The 12,933-nt window shown below is 37.1% G+C and overlaps 1 protein-coding gene across 1 annotated transcript; it reads left to right on the forward strand.

Annotated features, from left to right (window-relative positions):
• Window positions 1–1,833: 1,833 nt before the first annotated feature.
• LOC139868191 (uncharacterized) lies at window positions 1,834–2,751 on the forward strand. Its single transcript, XM_071856521.1, has 3 exons — window positions 1,834–1,865; window positions 2,157–2,412; window positions 2,521–2,751. The coding sequence occupies exons 1-3, from the start codon at window positions 1,834–1,836 to the stop codon at window positions 2,749–2,751; spliced, it is 519 nt and encodes a 172-aa protein (XP_071712622.1).
• The last annotated feature ends 10,182 nt before the right edge of the window (window positions 2,752–12,933 follow it).

A 12,933-nucleotide genomic window follows, 5' to 3' on the forward strand; every position in this document is an offset into this window, starting at 1 on the left:
GGCTAGGTTCTCGAAACAGTGAAAGAACATGACATTGACACACCTGCCAGTATCGATGAGAATTTTATCAATGTGTTGAGTGCACTCAGGAAAGTAACCTTCTACAACCAGCGGAACGCATTTCCTTTCATAAATGGGCTCGCGTGGAAGGTGCGCCTTGAGGGTTTCATACGGCAACAGTGGCTCTTTCTCAACTTCCTTCTTTTTCTCCCATGAAAAGACATAGATAACCTTGTCTTCCTCGACTCCTTTGTTTTCCTTCTTATGCCCACCTGATTCATCCTTCCCTGGTTTCAAGTGTTTCAATTCTCCACGCTTGAGGCAAACGACCACCTTATTAACCAACGCTTTGCAGTGATTAGTCTCATGTCCGAAGTCATCGTGAAAGTCGCAGAACTTAGACTTATCACGTCGCTGTGGCGGTAAGGGCTGGAGTCGTGTGAATTTCTCCCGAAACTGCCAGACTGGCGCCCACCCCTTGGCGAATTGTAGCCGTCGCGCCGACTGTTCTCCGGTAGGAGCGGTTTCAAAAGAGGGTTTGACGGGTACCCCTTTCATTCGCGTGTATAGGTTTTTGATCATGAGCTCGGCTTTTCCGAGCTGTTTGAACTCGCGCACCATGTCATCCAGCGCAGCATTCATCAAAGCATGGATCAGATTGGCTTGACTGAGGGCGCGTTGCTTGCGCGTTCGAGCCGGTGATTCTGTAGGAGCGTCTCTTCCTGCTAAGCAGGCTCCTTGCGTTCTGGTGGGAGTGCCAGACCTTGGAGTGGTCGGAGAAGCATCTCTTTGTGGCGAGGGTGAGGGTCTTGCGCCTTGTAGGCCAGCAAGATCGCTATTGTGACTCGGACTACTGCGCGTGGCTTCGGGCACTGGGTAAGCTGGGGTGAACCCAGTGCTAGGCCCAAGGTATTGGCCTGATTGCTTCTGGGGTCTTGAACGGTGACGTCGGTGTACCAAGGGGAGGTATCTGAGCGCCCCTTATATGTGCGGTATCAGAGGTCCCTGCGGATCCTTTGGTCGTTGGCTTAGGTTCCACAGGCGAGGTAGCTCGCGCCTGTGCAGGTTTGGGTGCTTCTGGCCTGCTAGTCATTTTAACACCTGTTACTGTATCAAAAAGAAACAAGAGAGTTGTTAGTGGACATACAGAGAAAAGATCAAATCGAATCTTTTAACTTGTGTGTCCCACGGATGGCGCCAAATGATCAAGCATAGAATAATCGGGTCGGTTTCGGTCCATGCTTGACATCAATGAAAGGGAATTTAAGGGTCAATTGAGTTTAACTCTCCGGTCTGGAGTACCATGAATAACCCCTCGCGATATGAGGACCTCAACAGGGGTGGTTAAACGTAGAGCCACCATCGGCGGGTAGTCCGGTCAGTGATGGCTCGTGCTAAGTTGTAGGGTTTATGTTCATGGAACATTACCTGTATATCAAGGATGTCTAGTGAAGTGCTATAAGTCCGGTAGCGCGGGTATAATTGCGCTATGCGCTGCTGTTCTTAGAGTATATGTGTGTAAAGTAAATTCTGAGATCCTCTATGTTGTGGACAAAGTTCTGTATTTATAGGGTAATCTTTCTTGTCTTCTATCACCACGTAATAAGGTTAAAAGGATCGTGGCCTACCAATAGTACATCTTCGAGCAAGCTGATCCGACAAAAGCAAAAAGTATTCTTGTCGGACCTGACCTTTTGTCTGCCAGGTGTCCTCTGCCAGCTACAGCATCGCCTGACATGTGGATCCTGACAATGCGCGCGGATGGTATTGGCGCCATGATTGCCAAAATAGCGCTATAAGCCTTATCGTGCGTCCTTGTAAATCCTTTCGGCGATGCTGTTTGATGTACTACACGAGCTGATCGGGTATGCGTATCATTACCTACCTATTAAGGAAACCAATAAAATGGAGAAGCTGACTCGTTTATATTTGAAGGAAATTGTTTCTAGACATAGTGTTCCTATATCTATTATTTCTGACCGAGACAGTCGATTTACATCGAGGTTTTGGCAATCTTTGCAAGAGGCTTTAGGTTCTAAGTTGGATATGAGTACTGCTTATTATCCACAAACTGATGGTCAGGGTGAGAGGACCATTCGAACTTTGGAAGATATGCTACGCGCGTGTGTTATTGATTTTGGAAATGGCTGGGATAGATATTTTCCATTAGCCGAGTTTTCGTACAACAACAGTTACCATGCAAGCATTGGTGCTGCACCGTTCGAGGCTTTGTATGGTAGAAAGTGTAGGTCTCCTATTTGTTGGAATGAAGTTGGAGATAGTCAACTTACAGGTCCGGAAATTATTCATGAGACTACCAAAAAGATTGTTCAGATCAAAGAACGACTTAAAACTACCAGGAGTAGGCAAAAGAGTTACGCGGATGTTCGAAGAAAATCATTAGAGTTTCAGGTTGGAGACCATGTTATGTTGAAGGTTTTCCCCTGGAAAGGTGTTGTCCGTTTTGGTAAGCGAGGAAAGTTAAACCCCCGATATGTTGGTCCGTTTGAAATCACCGAGAGGATTGGACCAGTGGCATACAGGTTGAAATTACTGCAAGAGCTTAGTAGTATTCACGACACTTTTCACGTGTCTAACTTAAAGAAGTGTTTGGCTGAGGCCGATGAAACAATTTCGTTGGACGAGATTCAGATCGATGATCAACTTCATTTCATTGAAGAGCCAGTTGAAATTATGGACCGCGAGGTCAAGAAACTCAAGCAAAGCAAAATACCGATCGTTCGTGTATGATGGAATGCTAGACGCGGGCCTGAATTCACTTGGGAGCGTGAAGATCAGATGAAGCAGAAATATCCGCATTTATTTTCGAATGATGCGTCAACATCTACAACTGCTTAAATTTCGGGACGAAATTTCTTTAACGAGTAGGTACCGTCACGACCCTACTTTTTCCGTTATCTTTTTCTATTAAGTATTTAACTTTCGTTAACTAGTATCCTTGCCATGTCATTTTATGTGACTAGATTATATTCTATATAAATTAAATAATATTCCTATATTATTTTTAAATGAATAAGTGTGATTATGTATTAGTATGTTCTCGCGTATAACAGTCTTATTCGATGAGTCGTCTCGATTTCTAAACCAACGATTATATATTCGTGATTTCTAAATCCGAATTTTTCTGTGTGACATTCCTATGTCATTCGTAATAATAAAATATTCCTATATTTTATTTTTGAATTATAATTTTTCTCGTGTATCATAAATCGCGTAATATTTTATTTAGTGGATCGAGTTCGTTTTGTCTTCGGGCCAATATATAAAAATCAAAATTTATTGAAGTGGCTCCCATCCTAAGCCCAAAAGGGCAAATTTTTCCAAGTCCAAGTCTTTGTTTTGCTAGTCTTTTTGTTAAGTCATTTTAATTTAAACTACTTAAATAAATAATATTTATGGATAAAATTTGATTTGAAAAATAATAATAATAATAATAATAATAATAATAATAATAATAATAATAATAATAATAATAATAATAATAATAATAATAATAATAATAATAATAATAATAATAATAATAATAATAATAATAATAATAAAAGAAAAAGAAGAAGTAGATAAATGTATGCATGCCTCATTCTCGGCAAGTCTCCACCATCTTTGGTTCAAGATACTTTTTTTAATTAACTTGATTTGATTGTATTTGTTTAAAAGTTATAAAAACAAAAAACAAAAAAACAAAAATTATAATAATACTCCTAGTAAAAAAAGTCAGCCGATCCACGCTCCAAGCCCAAGAACATTTTGTGTTACTTCCTTGATTTAAATTGTTATCTTTTGCATTATTATTTTTTATAACTACCAACTCTTATCACACAAAAAAAACCCTGCAAACTCTTTCCCTTTTGTTCTCTTTTCTTCCGGCCATGAGTACCCAAAACACACCATCACTATTATTTTTTTTGTTCATCTTATCTCTTTAATTGTTGATCATTGTTCAAGCCTTTTGATTGATTCATACTCCTCTCGATCCGATCTACATCATCATCTTTTTCTTTTTCCTGTTAGGTATTTCAATTATTACTTATTATTATGTTATTTTAGTTGTATGATTAGTTGTACTGCTTGTGGATAATTTTTATGGTGTTTGGATAATTAAAACATGATAAAAACTTTATTTTTATTAAATAATAAATCGGGACGGGACTGAAATCGCTGATTTCGGGAACTGTGCCACGTTTTTATGATGAAACTAACTTACTCATCGTGTTCCTCTTGATGAGTAGTGCAATTTACATATAAGATTTGCGTTGACCGGATGTGTAGAACTTAAGATATAAATTTTTAAAGTTTATATAAATTATATATACATAAAAATATTCACAGCTGTATTAACTTCAAAAATGGAGTCTGATCTGGGCTGATTTGATGTGTTCATCGGGTCGGAATTGATATCGGGACTCAAAAATATATAAAGAACGTTAAAATCTGATGAACGATTTGTGAGATACGATTAAAACAAGTTTGGAATAAATATAAAAAAAATACGAAGCTAATCAGATGCGACCTCAGTGTGCGTGCCAGGTCTGGAAAAACTAACTTAACCGATGTAACGGGGTTGTTGAGTTATTCAATTTGCATATATCTATCGTTAAAAACCGACGTGTAAATTTTGAGATACGAATTTATTAAGGATCGTATAATAAAAATTTATATTTAAAAATAAGGTAAAAGGTATTATTATTTAATAATACTTTAGATAAAGTAATTATTTAAAACTTAGGATATAATTATTTTATTAATTACTTGTATTACTAAATGGTTATTAATATAAAACTAAATTCTATTATGTTTATTTAGTTATTAATAAATCAATAATTACTTATGTTATGAATTAATTAATATTTAAGTAATAAATACTTATGATAAAAGTTTAATTATTAATACTTATATTAAATATGATTATATCATTTAGATTTATTATAACTTAACTAAATCAATCTAATATAAGCAAACTTATAGTGTAACTTATATTATATCAAACAACGTTATAATAAATACTATTAACATCAATGATATATAATTTATCAAGGTCGACTTAGGTTGACTAGAGTTAACTTTTATTTGACTTTTCGGTTAACTTTCAAGTTTGACTTTTGTTGACTTATGTTGACTTTCTAAAAATAGAAACTTTTCCTAAAATAGAAACTTTTCAAAAATAAAAACTTTTTTTTAAAAATAGAAATTTTCTAAAAATAGAAACTTACTATAAATAGAAACTTACCTTAAACGGAATATTTCAAAAAATGGAAACTTACTAAAAATAGAAAGTATATGTAATACTTTAACTTAATCAATTATAATGTCGCGTACTACTAAACCACATCAAACACTAGGACTATCATACTATGACCCGACCTAAGTTAGATATATTCTGGCCTACTTTATTATTTAGGTTGGAGTTTAGATCACTCTTGATCTACTTTATTCGTGTACTTGTTGACTCTTTAGTGCATTCTAATGTGAGTTATAGTCCCACCTTTTTCTACTGTTTTAAATCTTTTTGGGATGAGAATACATGCTTTTTGTTTTACATATTAGACACAAGTAATCAAAAATGGTAAATTATTCATTTGTGAGTTGAACAAAAATATACCTTAGCTTGGTAACTTGTAGCTACGGGCTCTGTACCGTAGGTGCGAATCCTATTGATAGATCTATCAGGCCTGACCGCCCCATTCTTTGCTAGTCACGCTAGTTTTCAAGGGAATGTTTAGTCCTTCGTTAGAAGATACACATGTTTAGTGTATGATCCATAAAAGGGTAGATAAACCGAGTTAAGTTGGGTTACCAGGTGCTCACGGGATAAATCTAATAATATTTTTAAGACGTTTCTCAACATTAAATCTTTTGGTCTAATTTAATTCAAGCTGTTTTATTAAACCGATATCTCACCAACATTCTTATGTTGACAGTTTACTCGCATGTTTTATTCTCAGGTGATGATTGATTATTTGCTTTTGCTGGCTAGAGAGTCTGCATATTGTGTCGCAGATTTCATTTAAACAATTATTACTATTGCATTCACTTTTCATACATTTTATTTTTTTTATGGTTGGTGGTTGACGTTTTGAGTCAACATTTATTACATTTGGTTGTTTTTAAAACTTTTAAAATATTTGGATTTCCTTTTTGGGTAAACTCTTTCAATAAATGAATGCAGTGGTTATTTAAAAATATTCATATAGAGTTTTCGATCAAGGTTATGGGACCAAGTAAACGTTGATCGTCAAGGTTAATTTGACGGGACGTTTCAGAGGGCACGAGTGCTGGGAGTGCCCGTTATCGAGAGGTAATGGCATTGTGTGTTTCAATTGCCGTAGAGAAGGACATTGAAAGGCGGAGTGTCCTGAGCTAGCGGTGGTGGGCGTGGCGAGAAGATGTTCAGGTAGTTTTAGTGTAGTGTTTATATGTTGTTCGTTTGTGATGATATGCGGTGTGTATGTAAGCCTTGGCTAAACTTTATTCTCAGTTGGAGATAATTTGTAGCGAGCGGTCAGCTTACGTTTGTGTTTTGAGTTGCACTCGGCTGAGTGTGTGGTTAATGTGTTATGCCTTGACTCTATTTTGTGAGTCTTTTAGCTTAGGGATTTGGGGGTATTAGGGTCGTTAAACTCGCTTGAGTGAGACCCGTAGGACATTGGTTATGATAGTATCCTAGTAAGTGGAGAAATTATACGTGTAGGTATATTGTGTGGATGCGTTGTGGGTTTAAAGTTCGGGCGTTCGATACCACATCTTGTTGGATGTGATATGGGTTTTAAGTTCGATCGCTCGATACCATATCATCATGTGTGCGTGGGCGTGAAGTGTGGGTATAGTCGCGGTGTTAAGACACCACATTTTGTCGTGATGGGTGGGTTAGTCGCGGTGTTAAGACACCACCCGGGGGTTAGTGATACGCGGTGTTAAGTACACTAATGGATGTTGTAAACACCGAAGGTCATTGTGCTAGTATCGTTCCTTTGTGTGCGCGTGTTATTAGGTTAGTGTGTACCGAGTGTTATATCACCATGTGAAGGTACGTGCCATGTGATCGTCTTATCTAGTGTGATGTGTATTATTGCTCATTGAGAGTGAGGTGGTGACTGAAATCCTGGCATAAGGATTCGTTCTTCGTTGGCCACTTGATGTAATGTGGTGAGTGATTCCGTGAGATTTCACTCTTAGTTGACCACGATTGCGGTTTGATGTGTGGCGAGTGTTGTTCACTCTTCGTCGGCCACTTGTGCGTGTGAGATGTGTGGCGAGTGTTGTTCACTCTTTGACGGCCACTTTTCATGTGTGTATGCGTGGTAGTGCCATTCGGGAGGCGCTTTCGTCGACCACATACGTGTGCGAGTAGAGTCATGATTGTTGACTAGCATTGATGTGTGTAAGTAACCGGGTTAACGGTTGTGACGGTGTGCAGAAGGGTGTAAGACTTGGTGTTCCCAAGCATCTCCTTAGTGATGAGTGGAAGTGTTACTGGGCTAGCTGTGCGGACTTAGTGGATTGTGACTAGCGGGTGTCGCTAGGAAAGTTGTGGGCGTCGAGCCTTGAGGATTGTTGGATTTGTGTGACTTCGAGTAGTCAGGTGATGCGTGATACCGAGAGTAGACCCAGGAAGAGTCGAGTTCTTTAGACTCTATGGTAGTGGTGGGAGTTGCATAACACTGCGTCAGGTGCCTCCTTATACCTGCTGGTGTAATGTTTGACTCCGATTGTGTGGTTACTTTGTACTTGGGTACCGGTGAGAAACCCAAAGGGATAGCTGTGAGTTGTTGTGTTTTTTGGTGGGCGCTAACAATTTGATTGAATTGAAAAGTTGAGGTTCAAGTACCTTGTTGTGAGCCCGCAGAGGATTGGCGAGTATGACCAACATTGAGACCGGTCATGTGTATTGTGGAATGTTGAAATTTCGTGGGATGTTATTATCTTGGCGGTGAGGGTGTGGGGTTAAAACCCTAAGTGGGGGAGTTATGTACCCGGAGGGTACGGTGTTGCCTCGTTTTGGTAGGCGTGTGAGACACTGCTAATTTTTTTTTTTAACGTAGCAGAAGCATTATATTAATTAAATCTAATATAACTAGTAACTAACATTAATTTCATTCAACCGATATCACGTGTCATTACAACAAAATACATACTTAATCGGATATGACATATCCATATTACATTTACAAAAGGACGGTTCAAATTTAAATGTTATCAAAGTTAATTCTGGTCGCAGCCAGTCATTAAAACAAACTAAGTCAACATCAGAGTTTAGTCTGGTCAAACATAACATCTTCATGCTCATCTCTCCCAAAAAGCTACGTCTACAAAAGCTAACAACCTGCAGGGAGGATATGGAGGGGAATTAGCACGAAGCTAAGTGAGTACAACTAACAACAAGTAATAGCATATAGAGACTGTTATACTAATCATGTCACATAGTCTAACACATAAACATCACCCAGTAGTTCAGTCAACAGAGACTCCGGCGGTCCGACCGAACCATTAACTACCAGTTGATCGGGTTGTGGTTTACCGGAAGTTCCTCCTACATACCGTGTTGCATAAATCATCCACACGTGATGAACGCGTCATTCAAACATAATACACACAGATGCTAATTAGGCTACCACATGAGGAACCCAACCTGCAAGTTGATCTCTCATATCAAATTAGGCTACCACAAGATAGGGAAGCACTAGGCTCCATCAACTAACATAGAGTCATCACAATCATAACTAACAGTAGTAGCATGTAAATTCTAACTAGCATGGCAATCATAGAATAACAAGCTACTCTATACTATCAATCTCTAGTTAGTCCCACTCATTGATTACCAGCAAATGAGAAGGTGTTCAGCTATCTAATCACTGAATCTTCTCTTTCTCTTTTTCTCCTGAGAAAGACATATACACAAGTTAGAAAATAGCCATTAAACAACATATCTGGTTCTAATATACATCCGTATGGTTGCAGGTGCATCTGTACAGTTACAGCCTCAATCGTACGGATACAACATGTATCCGTGCGGTTACAAGTTCATGGTCCGATTACACCATATTGCTGCATCCATACGGTTACACAACACACTCGTATGGTTACAAGCTGCAACTGTACTGTTGTGTTGTCACAGCAGCAACAGCTCACTTACGAGTTTCAAGCTAAAATAATCAATTCTTGCTCTAGAGCTCGATTTTGACCCCAAAACTGACCAAATCAAGTATACTAAACATGTAGGAGCATAAACCCACGAGATTTTGATACAAACAACATCAAATTAAACCACTTTGACCCAAATTACACTTTTGTAAAAACTAACAAGAAAACCCAAAATTCACAAAGATTAAATAACGAAAATTTGTGATTCCTACCTCAAAAGAATCAGTGAAAGATAAGGAACCAGATGGTGTGACTAATTCGAGCTCAAGAACAAGATCTGGCAATTAGGGTTTTGATGTAGTTGAAGATGAGAGAACAAAGTGTTTGGTAATTTCTAAAGAGATATAGAGAAAATGAGGCTACATGCAGTACACTAATGTCCCTTAATTGGGAGTTATTTCCCATACTGCACAAAACACGGGTATCTATCAGTTATCTGATATCTTTCGTACGTCATTTGGTGACCCAAATGAAGTCCAAATTAAATGAACAAACATGTTCTGTGACCCTTGTCACAAACTGGCCCTAACCACATCATTAAATAATAATAAATATCAAATTAAAATAAAAGCATATAATAACACAATACAAATTTAAGGGCAAACTAGTAATCTTACAGCTAGACCCAGTTGAGGATGTTACAAATCTACCCCCTTAAGAAGATTTAGTCCTCGAAATCTGATCAAGGTCAAACACATGGGGATAGCGCGCCCTCATTAACTCCTCGGTTTCCCACGTCATGTTAGAACCTAAACTGTGTCGCCACTCGCCTTTAAAAAAAAACTGTGTCGCCACTCCACTAATACCATTGGAATCTGCTTCTTTCTTAACTTGGTGACTTTCCTGTCTATTATTCGAATTGGCTCTTCTACTAACTTCTTAGTCAAATCAACTTTCAGATATATCAATGTAATTTGACTTTCATCATATACTTTACACTTTCTTAGATAGCACACATTGAACGTATTATGAATTCCCGCTAACTCAGAAGGAAGTTCTGAGAGTACAGTTTGATCATTCAAATTCTCTCTGATCGGAAATGGCCCAATAAACCTTGGCGCTAACTTGCCACGTTTTCCAACTCTGATAACCCCTTTCCACGATGAAACCTTCAGGTATACACGATCACCTACAAATTATATGTCACCGAACGTCTACGCGTATCAGCATACATCTTTTGTCGACCTCTACCTGCTTTTAATTTCTCACGCGCAATTTCAACCTTTTCTGTAGTTATCTGTACAATTTCAGGACCTGCAAATTGTTTCTCACCAGCTTCTAACCAACACGTAGAAGTTCCGCACTTGCGACCATACAACATTTTGTACGGTGGTATTCCGAACTCGAATGATACGAATTGTTGTAAGCAAACTCTATCAATGGAATATGCGAATCCCAGGAACCACAATATTCTAAAACACACGCTCTTAACATATCTTCTAGTTTCTAAATCGTTCATTCACTCTGACCATATGTCTGTGAATGATAAGTTGTACTTAGATTCACACGTGTACCCAAATTCTATTGCAAACTATTCCAAAAGTTCGATAAAAACCTAGTATCCCTGTCGGCAAGGGTAAGTACGGGAATTAGTGGACTACCGCGTGTTGCTTTAGAAGACTTACTTTTATACTTGACTTAGGATTGGGTAGTGCAGCCCTAATCACCATGCTCGGTATTTATTGTAATTAAACGATTTGGGTCGAAATTGTCACGTCCTTGTACTTATGGGTCGTTGGAGTCCCGAGGGTCGTAATACTCTTTTTATCGTTTAAAACCCGTTTGCATATTGTGTGAAAATGGTTGGACTTGGTTTTGGGTTAATGAAACTCAGTTGGGCGAAAATAGGTTGTCATGATAATATAATAATTTAACATCTCTTTAGATATAATAAACAATGAGTTAACAACATTTAACAAGATTGTTAACCTAAAGGTTTCAAAACAACACTTACATGTAATGACTAACGATGACTTAACGACTCAGTTAAAATGTATATACATGTAGTGTTTTAATATGTATTCATATACTTTTGAAAGACTTCAAGACACTTATCAAAGTACTTCTACTTAACAAAAATTCTTACAATTACATCCTCGTTCATTTTCATCAACAATTCTACTCGTATGCACCCGTATTCGTACTCGTACAATACCCAGCTTCTAAATGTATTTACTATTGGTATATACACTCCAATGATCAGCTCTTAGCATCCCTTGTGAGTCACCTAACACATGTGGGAACCATCATTTAACATCTAGCAAGAAATATCTAACAAAATAACAAACTAATGGAGCCTATATTGACTCATTACATTCACGTGAAAGAGGAACCAAAAACACACTTTCATTTTCAATTTTCATGCATCAAACTCATCTCTCTCAAGTGTTCTTCCATTGTTCTAAGTGTTCTTCATCATCTTTAACAAAATCTAGCTCAATCTAGTTCATAAATCCATACATAAACCAAGTTATAAAACAACTACTCAAGAACACACCAACAACACTTCCAGGTTTGCTAGCTTACTTCCAATCTTGCAAATCCACTTTGAGTGATCATCCAACCTCAAGAAATCTTTCTTATTTACAGTAAGATATCTTTCTAATACAAGGTAATACTCATATTCAAACTTTGATTCAATTTCTATAACTATAACAATCTTATTTCGAGTGGAAATCTTACTTGAATTTGTTTTCGTGTCATGATTCTACTTCAAGAACTTTCAAGCCATCCAAGGATCCTTTGAAGCTAGATCTATTTTTCTCATTTCCAGTAGGTTTATCCACAAAACTTGAGGTAGTAATGATGTTCATAACATCATTCGAATCATATATATAAAACTATCTTATTCGAAGGTTTAAACTTGTAATCACTAGAAGATAGTTTAGTTAATTCTAAACTTGTTCGCAAACAAAAGTTAATCCTTCTAACTTGACTTTTAAAATTAACTAGACACATGTTATATATCTATATGATATGCTAACTTAATGATTTAAAACCCGAAAACACGAAAAACACTGTAAAACCGGATATACGCCGTCGTAGTAACACCACAGTCTGTTTTGGGTTAGTTAATTAAAAACTATGATAAACTTTGATATAAAAGTTGTTCTTCAGGGAAAATGATTTTTCTTATGAACATGAAACTATATCCAAAAATCATGGCTAAACTCAAAGTGGAAGTATGTTTTTCAAAATGGTCATCAAGACGTCGTTCTTTCGACTGAAATGACTACCTCTTATAATATTGAATTGTAAACTGTATTTCCGACTATAAACTTATACTTTTTCTGTTTAGATTCATAAACTTAAGTTCAATATGAAACTATAGCAACTTCAATCACTCAAAACGGATTTAAAACGAAGAAGTTATAGGTAAAACAAGATTAGATAATTTTGCTTGTTGTAGCTACGTGAAAATTGGTAACAAATCTATATTAATCATATCCTAGCTAACTTATATTGTATTATACATGTATTCTAATATATTATTTAATCTTGGGATACCATAGACACGTATGCAAATGTTTTGACATATCATATCGACCCATGTATATATATTATTTGGAACAACCATAGACACTCTATATGCAGTAATGTTCGAGTTAGCTATACAGGGTTGAGGTTGATTTCAATAATATATATACTTTGAGTTGTGATCTAGCCTGAGAGGTATATACACTGGGTCGTGGATTGATTCAAGATAATATATATCGATTTATTTATGTACATCTAACTGTGGACAACTAGTTGTAGGTTACTAACGAGGATAGC

This window comes from Rutidosis leptorrhynchoides, chromosome 9 (genome assembly GCF_046630445.1).
Source record: "Rutidosis leptorrhynchoides isolate AG116_Rl617_1_P2 chromosome 9, CSIRO_AGI_Rlap_v1, whole genome shotgun sequence".
In the NCBI taxonomy this organism is placed as follows: domain Eukaryota; kingdom Viridiplantae; phylum Streptophyta; class Magnoliopsida; order Asterales; family Asteraceae; genus Rutidosis; species Rutidosis leptorrhynchoides.